Source organism: Tauraco erythrolophus, chromosome 6, assembly GCF_009769465.1.
Source record: "Tauraco erythrolophus isolate bTauEry1 chromosome 6, bTauEry1.pri, whole genome shotgun sequence".
Classification (NCBI taxonomy): Eukaryota; Metazoa; Chordata; class Aves; order Musophagiformes; family Musophagidae; genus Tauraco; species Tauraco erythrolophus.
Window position 1 is genome coordinate 55811225 of NC_141470.1, and position 14682 is coordinate 55825906.

The 14682-nt window shown below is 42.6% G+C and overlaps 1 protein-coding gene across 1 annotated transcript in view; it reads right to left on the minus strand.

Annotated features, from left to right (window-relative positions):
- ITPK1 (inositol-tetrakisphosphate 1-kinase) overlaps window positions 1–14682 on the minus strand; it is a 155819-nt gene that overhangs the window by 110486 nt on the left and 30651 nt on the right. The window contains exon 2 of the mRNA XM_086613839.1: window positions 7477–7501. Coding sequence (XP_086469965.1) covers window positions 7477–7501 — 25 coding nt within the window. The remainder of the gene's footprint in view (window positions 1–7476; window positions 7502–14682) is intronic.

Consider the following 14682-nt stretch of genomic DNA (forward strand, 5'->3'; position numbering starts at 1 on the left):
GGAAGAGTCAACAACATATACTACAACGACTTCCCCAAACTCCACTCATCTTCTGCAGAGTCCTCTGAAAGTTAGACCTGCCAGCACCCTCACTAAGGAAGGCGTATAAATAGTCTCCTCTACTGTTCTGACGATATTCTCTCTATACAGCTTCGGTTTGAAGCAAGCGAGTCTGAGCTGTGGTGGATACTGGAGTCATTGCTCCCAAAGGAGCACTTCTGTCCCTGTGGAATAAAACCCCAGGACTGAAGACAAGGTCACAACTGCTGTCACAGGAATGAGTTTTCAGCACTGCCTGAGCAGAAAACTGCATGATTTCACCCTCAAAAACAGACAAAGGATGGGGCATTCAGCTGGCAGAGGACACCTCAGTAGTAGGGTCAGAGGTACAGCCACCCTTGGCATGGTATCATACTAACTCCTCATCCTTCCTACTCTAAGAAAAAGTTTCAGAAAAGGTCAAAAAAGCTACGTGCACATTCATACTGCAACACAGACTTGGCAGTTTCAGCAAACTGCAAATGAGACAAGTTGGTTTTAAAATAAGGCATTTCCTAAGTCACACGTCTCCAAATGCACTCCATCTGCCCTGCTTTGATATCATATCGCAACGCCTGCACCCAGCGAGACAAATAATCCTATTGTTTAATGCAACCCAAAATTAAAGCCTTGTCTTCATTGGCCCATAGGCACCACTGCAATAATCAAGATTAATAAAAGCAATATCTAATTGTCATTTTGTGCAAAGACTGGGACTGTATGCTGCAAAATAGTCAAAATGAGGCAAATACACATTTTTACTGCGCAGCATTTCTGTCAGGGTCTTATTCTTATCCATACCATTACTTGAGGAGGGATTTATGAAGCTTTGCAGCTTACAGAAATATCTGGGAAGACATTTATACGCTGATGACTGAAAGAATATTATACACAGCAATCTTCAGAAATTACCAGCCCCCATTAATAGTCCCGTGTTCCTTCACACACTCATCTTACTCTACATCTCTTCCATTCAGATATCTTGAAGCAACTTAAATGGCATTCCACTACATGGAATATTACCTTCATTAGGAAACAGGCAGAATTTGTAAGGGAGTTGCCCATAGTGCCTGCAGTAAGTGACAATGCGAGGCATCTCCCCACTGCAATCTCAGTCCCATTACAGTCACCAAAATCTTTGACAGATGACGCATGGGGACTGGATTTCCACCCAGGACATCTCAACTCCCAGCCTCTAGCACTGTTAGGAATCACTGCCTCAGCCCTTCATACCAAGGAGTCAGGAGGAGACAAAGGGGATGGGCACAGATGGCTCCATGGGCCAAAGCAGTACAAGCTCAAACCTGACAGCCATTTGTTACACATTAGTTACACATTTCTAAATCTTAGTAATGCTTTCACTCATCCAGGTGTCTTCTGCAAGCTACTGCAGAGCCCACACCTCTCCTAGGCCACTGGGATCCACAGTTCAAAAGAAACCAATCAAACCAGGCAGTAAGAGACTCTGAGCCACAAAAATTTATCTGTGATTCGCCCATTCACTCACCAGGCAAAATAAATCAGATCTAAATGCATTTTTATCTGTTTGTCTTACTCTGTCTAATTTTTAAGAATAAGTGTTTATTTATTTAATCTGCTTAATCCACATGGTGAAAATGTTCTGTAGTTTTCTCTTCCTTCCCTGCCCCAACAGATGTGTATTTATTCTTCTTCCCCACTGGACCAGAAAGGGCCACGCTGTACCTAACTGACCAGTCTGCTGATGCAATATATAGCAGCATGCCAAAAACACCTCTCTCCGCACTGGAACTCGTGCTTCATTCCTCCTGGGCAACGCCACTTCTTAGGTACCAAGGTCTCACACAGAGGGATCTCCTCTACGCAGAAGGACCAGAGAGAGGGTTCTGCCTGTGATTTGTTCTTCCACAGTCCTGCTATTTTTCTGGGTTTGAAGTTGAGATTATTACACTTTTTTGGAAGACCCCACTTTGTGTGCTCAGCACACTCTGTGTAGAACTGACACCAAGGATTATCAGGCTCTTGTCAAGATTTTAACCAGCAGCCCCTCACCTTCAAGCATGTGCAGAGTACCTAACACAACCCAGACTGGGGAGGTCTGGAGGGCTTCTGTAGCATCATTTCAAAAAATGCACTGAAGACAAAGCAGACTGCCATTCTCAGGAGAATATGCACTTTACTGAGGGCCTGGCATGCATGTAAAAATAAACTTTCTTCTCCCTGTACCAGAGAGCCAGCTCTCCAGCATCTCAACAGTCCTGCTTGCTTTGGAAGCTTTCCAGTCTCATCTTTCTGTATATGCTATCGGATATATATTTTACAAGCTCCTTTTCTCAGTTAGAACACTGCTGTTCCAAGCTTATTCCATTAATACTTCATGTGAAAATAAACCTATCCACATTTCAAGAAAACAACAGTTCCCTGGCAACAATTAGTGGAAACTGCTGTCATTAGTATTTTACTTTGATTGGAGAGTGAAAAAGTGGGGGAGGGGACCCTCCATTCTTCTTCACAGGCTTCAGTAAAACCCATGGCTTAAAGGACAGTTTTCTTCTCCAGAGTAAAAGATTTCAAATATCTCAATTCCCAGAGAGTTGGGGGGAAAAGGAAAAACAAAATAGCAGCCGAGACCATTGTAACTACTACAATCAGCTGTTCCACATCGGAAAACATGTTGTCCTCCATATCCCACTGCTATTAAAAAATGTGCAGCTTGAAATACAATGACTAATCCCACTTTTATAGTCAACTGACTAGAACATCTTTCTAAGATAAAAGAGAACATTAGTGTTCATTTGAACCAAAAATACCCACCAAATATAGGAAATCTTTGCTATCTTAAAATTAAAAAATGTGAGCGAGAGCTCTAGGAAAGCTTGGGCGTGGAAGTGCTTGAAACGGCTTTGAAGTGGCAAGAAATACGAAAGCTCGAAACTTTGTCACACAAAGACTGAACTGGCAATTTGTCAGAAGCCAAAAGGGCTGCAGCTAATTATTCTGGATTTGCATAGCTTGTGAAACAAAAATAAGCGCATGTCCCCATGAGAGGTACTTGTGATGATTTCCACTTCACTGCACATGGTTTCAATCTTACATTCTTCAAACCAAGCCGAACAGATTTTTCCTGAAAAACAAGGTAGATGGAGATGTTCTCTCTCTTGCCAAAGTCGTAAGAAACTGGATACTTTACTGGCTAAAGAACCACCGACGATTTTCAATTCTAAATTTGGCCCTATGCTAATTTGGAGGACAGAGGGGTGAGACTGAACAAAACCAAGCTTTTATTAAAAAAGATCAGGAACCGCTTTACCTTTTAGAAACTACCCAAACTCTTTCTTTGCTAGATTCCATTATAGAAAATGGATATATTTAATAGTAAATGCCTCATCAGACAACCAGTGCGTAACTTCAGAGGCAGCCTTTCCCTTGAAACAGTTGAAAGAATTTATTAAGAAATGCTTCAATTTAAGCTTTTACTGGCAAGTCACCCCAATGCCAGCACAAGAGCTGCTCTGCCTCAGCCTTGCCAGCTGCTGCCTGCAGGCCATGGCAGATGGGCTTCGGATCATGCCTGTCACCTGTTCAGAGCATCTCCACCCCTCCTCTGGCCACCAGCTCAAGCCACAGGCAGCTGCGAGGGTGGGGAAGACCTGGCAAGAAAGGGGAGGTATGTAAGTGCCACAGGAACCGCAAGAGCATTACATTCCAAATACTTTAAATGCAGCCTTAAGATTAAATGCAGCTGAATTGGTGCTGTCTTCCACTGGAAGAAAGCCAGCAACACCAGGTCTGCTGACCACCTTCAACTTCTCTTCCCTTCCCTTTGTGCCCAGCACAACAGCACGGGGAAGCCTGAACATTGGGCAGCGTGTGGCCCCATGCTCCTGCTGAGACAGCTGCAGCTGGAGCTCCTGTCGTCCAAGTTTGCCAGTGCCACATCCAAACCTACAGTAACAGCTTCCCTAAAGGAGCTTGGACACGGCCCTCTTCTGCAAAACTGCAACAAGAGCGCTTCCTTACCTCACAGGGTACAAACAAGTACGCGCTCTAATTCAAAAAGCACCCTGATACTGAGATGATGCCTACTTAAAAAAGTTAAGCAAATGACCTGCCACAAGGTAAGAGATATAGCACAGAATTCTGTTAAGAGCCCATATTTAAAATCCAGGAAGACTTTTTTTTTTTTTCTTGCCACATAACACCGGTTTGTAGCTGCCCCACTGACTTGGATTTAAGCTGCAGAAAGTAAATCTGGATCCAAAACATCGCCAGGTCTTAAAGATGCTGCTACTCAGAGTTCTGCCACTACTCACTGGAAAAACACAAATGAGAGAATCCCTTCATGCTTCCAAATGTCTGGGTGCAGGCTCAGACTCATACTGTCTTTGGAAAAGTTTGTAACCTTGAAAGCTTTTCATGAAATTCATCTACCTTATTATATTTTAAACTAGATAGCTTAATGAACGTTAGTTACTCGATTGTACTATATAATTTCACACGTTTCAAGCTCCTGTGCATTGAGTTCACAGTGAATTCTCACTGTTAGAATTTAATCAGTATTTCTAAAAAAAACCCCAACAATTACTTATCACCACACAACTTGAGAGCTTCTTTGTTTTCAATGTAATGCTTGAATAACATCTTACTGCTGGATAAAGGAGTATGCCTGCTTAGCATCCCACTGCTAGTCCTATTCTTCCATTATTTCTCTCTGTTGGATGCATATGTTTCCCCACTCAATAAAAGTAGAAAGCTGGAACCACTCTTTCTGCTGGAACTGAAAGTCTGAAACAATGCAAAACATAGAACTTGAACAGAAGTCACAGACTGTTAATTGCCATCTAGCAGCAGCTCACTGACAATCTGTATGGCACAATTAGCCTTAAGAAAGCAAATTAGAAGGATTTAATTGGTCTAGGTAAAGAACAGACGACCATCCTAAATCCTCACTACAGGAAGGAAACAGAAGTAACACAGGTGCTTATTTGAAGACTACCCTTTGGTAGTAGGAAATTCTTTCCTGCTCCTGTGAAGCATCTTTGGAAAAGAATAATCTGATGTCTGTTCACAGAAGTCAGCACATACCAGTCCTCCACGCTTTGCAATGTGGACATCAGTAACTGAACCTTACCTTCCAACTCACTACTTATTATGGGAAAACACATGTACATTCAGAAAATTTTTGAACCTACGTAAAGAAAATAGCTAACAGCCTGCGTCTTTTTGTGTTTTGAGATACTTGTCTATTGTCAGGTTTAAGAGTTGGTTCCTCTTGAACAGGATAAGTTCTTTAAAGGAGAAGAAGGGGAAATAAATCAAAGAAACGCTGCTGCTTAACACAGGAAAACAATATTCCCTCTGTCAAACAAACTTTTTCCAATAGATTGACACCAAGACTTTCTCCATCTAGAAGCACGGCTAGTGGGATGGATCATGCGAGGTGACTCAAGCAAAGTCTTCTAGTAATGCTGGATGGAGAAAGAGCCCATTTCTGATACATCCTCCACTGGCTACAAGTACCTGCATCAGGATATATGAAGCAGCACACAAGTGATAGGCAAGGGGTGATCACACACAGCCAGCCATCCTGCTCTAGCAGAGCAGCAGGCATCAGTGTTCAAGATATGCCTTTGGGGCTCAAATTCCCAGTACAGGTTAGTCCGACATCTCAACTATGCTGTGAAATTTGAGACCATGAAGTATTTTCACACAAAGTCCTGTCTAGTTTTGCCCAAATGTTTTCCAGAATCCTCTTCCAATAAAGAAATCCTTCCCAATCATCCCTGATGACTAGCCATAAAGCTGCACAAACATCAGAAGACTAACAAGTAACTTGTGGAAGAATAGCAACTTTAATCCACAAGGTAAAATGGAATTTGCCCTCTGCTTAGCTAATCAATGCATCACTGAATTCATCTCATACGAGCACCTTGCTGCTTAAATGTACAGTGCAGGCACAAGGCACAAATAACGAATGCAGACACTGAACTGTAATACACTGGGGTATTATAAAAATAGTGTCCCCTAGACAGTGATACAAATACAGGCTAGCTTTCTCCCTGTGCTGCTTGTGGAGCTGTGCTTCACAAATGCTGGTTTGTATTTATCAATCTGGAGATGCTATTATCACAACTGACGAAAGAAGATGCTCCTTAGCTCTGAGCAATTGGAAGTACAAGTAAGGAAGATGATGCTGTAGTGGTGAAAGGTTAAATGCAGTCAGAAAAGTACAGGCCTTGTTTCCTTGTAATACCATGCAGTTCTTAGACAACACAAACCTGAAAGACGTATTCTCCAGTTTAACTAGCAATGAGAATTTTTCTAAGCCTTTTCTGATAGTGGATTCTTTAAAATAACATGGCCTGATTTTTGGCTTTGAGCAACCTGGTGTAGTGGAGGGTGTCCCTGCCCATGACAGGGGGTTTGGAACTAGATGATCTTTGAGGCCCCTTCCAACTCAAACCGTTCTATGATTCTACGATTTTTCAGTTGTTTGTGGTTTGGTGGGGTTTTTTTTAAAGTGCTTTTATCCTACTCCCTGCTGGTGTTGAGAAGCATCTTTCACATGGACTTCAGAGCAGCCTCAACTACCAGTGGCTAACACACCATTTTCCTCCTCTCTCCTCCGTCTTCTCTATTGAGGTAGTTTCATCTCTGCTCCCGAGACATGAGAAAATAAGTGTGAGGAACACACTGACCACCTCAGAGTGCAAAATGAGCCCGAGGAAAGCATCAGCAAGAATAAAACCTATGCATACAGCTTTCTAAGTACATAAAATAAGCCAGAAGGAAAGAACATCCTTCCCCTTTGATCTTTTAGGGCTATAGTGCTCTATGTCACAGCTGTCACGGTAACGTAATTCCTTTCCCAAGTTACCATCATCCTTTAAGTAACACCTTATGTGAAATATGACCATTCCGACCTGGGAAAGAACAAACGCAGCCAACACCTGAACTTATCTGTAGATGGGCTACAACTCGAAGGCACTTTAGTATCATTTCTCTGCTCACTAGGTTACAAGAACGTTTCTTCTGCTGCAGTTTTTTTTCAAAGGCCAGCTCCTGTTTCTGTTAAGCCTGACTGTCTGTGAATGCAATAAACACAGAGTAACATCATCTAATCAACTAACAGATCTTATTAATTAACAGACACAAAAAAAAGCCTAACTGCATTCCCACTTTCACCAAGGCACCTGTTGAGTTAAGACTAGATGGGCTCAACGCATGCTTCACAAAAGGGGGCTCTTTTTACAGAAACAGTAACTGTAGCAGAGAATGGAATGGAAAAAAACCACACAACAACAACAAAAACACACACACACACAAAAAAAAAAAAAACAACAACCAACCAACAATTAAGCCCAGGTCATGTTGACACCTAAATGACAGCATTTAAAATCAGTAAGCCTTCTTTATAAGAAAATAGAGGAGGGAAAAGAAAATATAGTTTTTACTCACCTGCACTACTTCTACTCCTCTTTTCCTGGAAAAGAAAAGAAAAAAAAAAAAGAAAGAATGGTTAATGTTGGAAACATGGGGAAAATGTGAAAACAAACACTAATGGAAAAGGGCTGCTTCATACTAGAATGCAAACAATAAAAATTTGCGCTAATGAACCTGATTCAAATTCAGGAAAGCACCTGTTCAATTCCATTCCTTGCCTAGGAAGCACTTCGGCAGCTTCTGAATCATGACCTCAGAAGTGACCCAAGATGCATACTAAGCAGCAGCATCGCTGAGACTGGTAAAGCTGCCAGGTGAGAAGAAGCAGGGAGTGGGTGATGTTAGGGAGGGAGCATCTCAATTTTAGTCAGTTCTACTTTGCTTTTCATTTCTAATCTGCTCTCAGAGTGTGCGATCTGCACCACAGCACGGTCCACATGCTTGCTTGATCTTTGATTTTAATCCCAAAATACATGTATAAATGTCGGGGAGAATGAACACAGCACTTGCAGCCATTTATCCTCTTATTTACAGCCTTGTTCTACCCCATCATCTTGGTACACGGAACACCTCCCACCGCTACACACACACACAGTGACTTCCATCAGTTGTTCTCTGCTTGAAACCCTTGCCAAGAGCCTTTTCGGCTGTCCCATGGCTTGTCTTCATCACGAGCACAAGATACTCAGGCTGGCTCCACAGACTAGCCTTGCAAACAGAGCAAGGAAGGGGACGAAGGAAGGGTACAGGCACAGGCCAGGTCCAGGACAGAGAGACTGCCCTGCAGCTGGAGCACCCTGCCCAGATGCATCGTCCCGCCGCAGCTCCATCGCAGATACATCCCCATAGATCCACTGCTCAAGACAGACGATCTATTCTGGAAGCAGTGCCTCAAAACTCTGATTATTTAAAACTCCAGCTGGTGAGTGACCACACCGTGTCAGATGGACCCAACTGTGCTGGCCTCAGCAGAGGCAACAACCCCTACATCGTGTAGCTGTGCCCAAAGAAAAGCTAATAAATTACACAAGCAGTCATGCAAGCAAACACCTACAGATTCAACCCCACAAAGCAAGTCTGCTCCTTTGTCCCAGCCCGAGCAAGCATCAAGCTACAGACTGGGATGGGACTCTGCGTGTATCAGCCTCCAGTGCTGTGGTTTCCTTTGGGCAGAAAGAAACACACATCCAGGTATATGACATGGGAGGCAGACACAGTGTACTGAGATACTCGGTTCTAGATGGCAGACAGTCTGGATGTGGGGACAGCAAAGAGTGCAGTGCCCCATGGTTTAGACATGTCCTTGGACTTCAGTTCAAACACTTGCAGTCAGCCTGGCTCCTGCAGGAGCAGAGTTCAAATACTTGGGGTTTGTCAGATAAGCCCAAGCCTCCTAACACTGCTTTGGCCATATGGGGAATAGTCCTAGTGATCCTGAAGCACTAGGGATAAGAGACTGGAGACGCCTCCTAATTATACACTAAAACGTTGAGAACTGCAATTAGTAGAGCAAATTCAGGCAGATTTGTAGAGATTGTCATCTACCCTGCTGGTATGAGAACTGCGATTCAGGTACATGCAGTCAGACAATGCTCAGTCCCTGCATTTGACAAGTTTTCAAGCAAAACAAACCATTTCTGCTCTAGTCTTGAGAGTAGCACTGAATCCCTGGCACAAAGCCCAGCCATCCCTACTCCATGCCACCCTCCCAATATATGCACGCTATTTAAATATGTTAGAACCTTCTCCTCACTTTGAAGACATCGGAAATTTAACTTAAAAATCAAAAGCCTCAGTAAGCACAAGACAGGAGTCTCCCTTCCTTGCTTCCAGTAACCCCATATGTGAAAACCAAAGGCCCCTTTTTGGGGAGGTCACAGAGCAGGACTGCCTAACTCTGCCCTCAATGCTTTTCTATGTAAGAACGCCTGTGCTGTTGTCTATAGTCGCAACTGCTGCACACTGCTGAATACACAATGGCTTCTCCAGTTTTCCTCCCGATACAGTAAGTCTTTCTTCTGGGAGGCCATTACAAAGATGCCCAAAGCGAAGGCAATCAATCAGCATCTATGACACAAATTGCTCCCTTCTTCCATTTTACCAGTCTGGAGTTTCTCTGGCCCAGAAGCAGCATGCACTGCACGGCCACAACAGAGAGCTTGTCATTGCTCAGCAAGGAAATTAAAAAGAAAATGAAACCAAGCACCTCTTGCAGAGAATTTCAAAGCCCTCTTGCAGATAATAGTAGTCTGTAAGTGGCGGGTGATTAATATACTGCCATTACGGTTTGGGAAGCATTGCTGCAGACCATCACCTGAGGCTGGCCAGATGTGTTCCGATTGTGTTTTGAGAAGAAAACATGAATCTCAGAGAAAGAGTTAAAACCCAAATTGTTGAAACCATGATTTTCGCACAGCTAAGCAAGATAAATCAGAAATATTAGGTGGGGAATACTTTTTTGTAAATTAGGGCTACAGCATACTCAGACACATTCCCAGTACTGTAAGATGAAATTCAAAATAATGAAACTGGTTACTTTTTTTCTGTGTCTGCCCTGAAGTGAACAGAACTCAAAACTGCCACTGAAATACACGAGGCTTCAGACAGCACTGCTCCAAAGCCCCCAGAAGAATAGAGGCTGATGGCAAAGACTGCATTTCTTACCATGCCTGCATACACACTGAATAAGCTTTGTTCTACTCTGAAGAAGAAAAATACTTGCAAGCTTGTTGGCAAACCCACTTGAGAGTGAGTCACACCAAAGGTTTTCTATAATCCCCCCAAAATGGACTTTGCAAATTTACTGGGACTTACTGAAACCGATTGTACTGCCCCAGCAGAAGGGAAGAAGCCAGACCAGCACACAAGCAGGGAGAGAAGGGGTGTCTGCTGTTGGGTATGACATCACACATCCTTTGATTACCTGAAACATGAGAACTTTCTATACTTAAGCCCACAGGACCAGAAATCATAGAAGCATCCGTATTTTGAGGATTAGTTAATTTGGGAAAAAAATCCTCTACCAAAACACCTTTTTTTTTTAAAATAAATTACTTTAAAATCAAAAAGTATCCAAACAAGCAAGATATCAAGCAACCATGCATCTCAGTTCTGGCATTAGCTGATTCTCCGCCTCAAAGATTCCCTAAGCCGGTGACTCCAGGCTTTTCAGCTGGGCAGGTCACAGCTGCAGGCTCAGGGCAGCAAGACATCCCTTATGCAACCAAGCGTGCAACACCATCTAACCACACTAACTGCCTCACGTCACATGCGAAAGGGCTTAGGGACAGACACGGAAAGAAAGCTGATCCTATACACAAGAAACTCCAGGACCCTCAAAACATAAGCAAGCAGAGAGAACGAAGCAGGCTGTGGGCCACAAGCAATTCTCCAACAAGAGGCTGGCTGTGCAGGACGCTCAATTGAGACAAAACAGTTGCTGAACTAACTGCTCTGGGAGTCTGACAGAGCCATGGAAGAGCCACCACTTCTTCCCATGGTGCTTAAAAAGCTAGCAAGAAAAATATGTTCTACAGCCTTGGTGTATGTTCTTTTGGTCAGTTTCTTAGCAGATGACAGGCTTTCTGTTAGCTACGCTGAAACATGCACCGCAGATGCACTTAACACACACAAGATACTACCACAAACTCCTCTCGCAACGCAAAGCACAGACGCTCACAGGGGTACCGGACTGCGGGTCAGACACAAGCAGTGAACTGCAAATGCTGCAGACAAGTCACACAGTTAAGAAAAATTAAGTGTTCAGGCTAGGCAGAATGCTTCCAGGGGTACCAATGGCTATGTCAACTGTGCTGTCTCCCAGGGGGGGCTATTTCACTTGGAGTACTGACCACTGCTCTTGTGTCCCCCATGCTGTTGTCCATGACCCTTCTTTCTTCCCATGCAGCTTGAAACTGAGCCACAGCCTACCAGAGGAAGGGCTTCCATTCCCTGCTGGACTGGCTACCTCCTAATATTGGCAATAGGCTATACAAAACCCACAGCAAGTCTCTTTTTCTGAGGGGAAAAGAAAGATCATTATTAGCTGTATTTCCATTGTCCTTCCAAAGAGGTAACACAACTCGGTCAAAGAGAAACTGTGTCTGCCTGCTTTCATTGAACACGTTTGAAAAGCAGTCAGTTCTAAACTATATTCCCAGATGTCACTATTTTTAAAATTAATTTAATTCCAAAGATCATCTAGACAAAGATCTTGTACTTCAACCATCAGGCCAGGAGGAAAAAAAAAAAAAAAATATCAAATGTTGGAAAACCTCTAGGAGAAAAGAGAAGGGGAAAAAGTGTTTGAAGGTGATAAAATTAAACACCTAACTTACAGCAAATCTTCCATGTCTTCAACTGGCACAGTACACCTAAAGCTATGGAAATCTATCCAGGTATAGCACAAATTACTGACTGGGGCTTCACATGTTCCCTTCCTTTAGCACACAGCTCTGCCGAATCACACGCTGCAATGTTTGAAGGAAAACCAGAAACATTTAAGTAACCGCTGCTTTAGCCTGCAACACCAAATAAAACTGAGACGCTTGTAATGACTTACTAGTTCTACACCTGAATCCAGTGAACAACTCTACTGGATAACACAAGCCTCACCATATGCAATAATTACCATGCAAGTTGACTTCATGTTTAAGTTAGAATGACGTATGGATTTACAGAAGAATTCAATGTCAAGTTACTAAAAGCACATTAACCCGCGTTTTGGAATTGATCCTTTACCACAGCCTCGAACGATGTAGAATACTTGGCTTTTGGGGTTGGATTTGTATTTTTTTAACATCCAAACTCAACAGTTTGGACTAATTCCCCACAGCATCTAGGCCCTGAACACTATAGCGAATGACAGTTAAAAGAGAAAATTACTATCACAGCCATGGTTAAATTAGGCAACATATTTTTGCTGTCTGGGTGACAGATTGAAAAATGCCAAACAGAATTTACAATTTCAAAAGTAAAAGGCAATCTTTGTATATGTTTTAATAGCCTAAGAAGTTATTAGTGCATGCAGTGAAGTTCTTTTTCTCAGATAGGAAAATGTTTCACCTTCAAAACATCCCATGTAAAAAAGTGGCAAATAATAACATATTGCTTTGATATAAAAAAAATAAAGCATTTTCCCAGAAAAGCAATACACTGGCATCAAAGGGACTTGTATAAATATTAACGCATCAGAGGAAAAACTTGCAGCAACTCAGACTTTCCACCACACTGAAATTATCAGACACAGAGGAAGGCACCGGGCAAGCGATACCAAAGCAAAGCATGGAAACCAGCAGTGCGGGCCATCCGCAACCTTGCAGACCGCCCATTTCTCCTGCTGGCACAAAGGCAAGCTCAGCTCATTTGCCTTACTTTTTCCAGCAGCAGATGACCCTGCATTTCTGTTACTAAATATTTGTAAGGATCCTTGCTTTTATTATTTTTCATCACTGATAGACTCCACCTTATTGTTTATGAGGGAAGCAACTAAGTGGCAACCCCAAAACTGGGGTGCTCGCTGTCCAGGGGCCCCAGCTCACAGCTGTAGCCATCAGTGCACACAGAAGTTAACTGAGGGCATCTGAAACTTGGCAAGTCTCAGCTGTAACATGGGGATTTTTTGTGGTTTGTTTTTTTTTTTTTCACATGGACTATCAAGCAGGCAATTAATCAGAGTTAATTTTACCAATTTATATCCAACTCTTCTTACCTTTCAGCAAGCTCTTCCCCTTCAGTAATCAGTATTTTGGAAAGATTTATGACTGAAATGGATCAAAAGTTGGCATTTGGGGGAGGGAGTCCTCAATTTTCCCAGTCTGTAAAGTATCATAGATCCAAAGGAGAAGTGAAACAAAGTGCACCTTTATAATCTGGTAGGAACAGATAATGTAGTATGGGGGAGAAAAGGTCTCACTTAAAACTCTAAGTGCTTTTCAGATGGGCTGGGAGAAAAAAAAAAAAAAAGAGAGAGAGAGACTTAGATGTTACAGAGGACCTTTTATGTAGAAAAAAAAAAAATCACAGAAGGCAGCCACATTTGTACATTTCCTCCATGTTTTTATAAGGGAGCTCTCATACATCAGACACTACAACACCATAAGTGATTTTCACACTACCACCCCATTCACACGACATTTGGTAGGACCATCCGATCTTCTCCATATCTCCAAAGCATTTTAACATCCCATTTACAGCTATAAAAGTGCTTTTTAAGAGTGCTGTATCAGAACAAAGCACCTTGAAAGAGACTAGAAAATAAGATAAGATCTTGGTAGGGCAGCAGTACCACCACTCTGGTATTCACCTGTGGCACCATAGTGCTTCCACATGCCACAGATTCCCACCACGACACACACAAACATTCACCAGCATCTCATAGCTAAGATCCAGCTAGAAATCCAATAACTCCTTATCCGGCAAGAGCAATGACAAAGGCAAAGCATCCAACATCATGACTTCCGAGGTTTAAGCATCAGGGAGAAAAAAGTCAGCAAAGAAAGAAACCAGACACTGTAAGCAGTAACTAGAAGGAAACAAATTACCTTTAGTCACTAAATATTAAGACAAAGTTTCAGTAATGGTTTAATGAAATGTTACAGGGCTACTAATTTCAGCATAAAAAAACAGGTATTGCAGAAATAAAATCTGTGTATTGCAAGTTATAAAAGCCATAAAGTCAGTAAATAAAAAGTCAAAAGGATCTGTTTTCTTTTTAAACTAGGCATTTAAAATGGATCAGTGCTGCTGAGCTCTGCCAGACTCTTTTCTTGGAACTAGTGACCCCAGGTTCTGGGAGTCCACACTCGCTGCTTTCCCAGCAGGGACACAAAACCTTTAACCGCAGCCTTTTGAGAAAAAAAGCTGACGAGCCATCAGTGGGAAGAAGGAACGATTAACAGCTGCACAGAAAAATTATTAAAGGCAATGAGTTATTCTTCCTACCAGACATTCAGAGACATATTTAATACCTGATGACAATTATAAGCAATTGGGCAGGGTTCAGCCTTCAGCCATAGGCTCACACCACCAGACATTATCAGATCCAGTTCCCAGCTATGGCAGGCAGCCACACCATGTGATCTCTTTATAAACGTATTAAAAAACCATCTTCAAACCAAGCTGTTTTGGCACTGTATCTTCTATTACAAGATATTAATTTCCCAAAGGTCACAGTCCTTCAAATTTGCAGGCTAAATTGTTCCAGCATCATCCTTTGGCTTC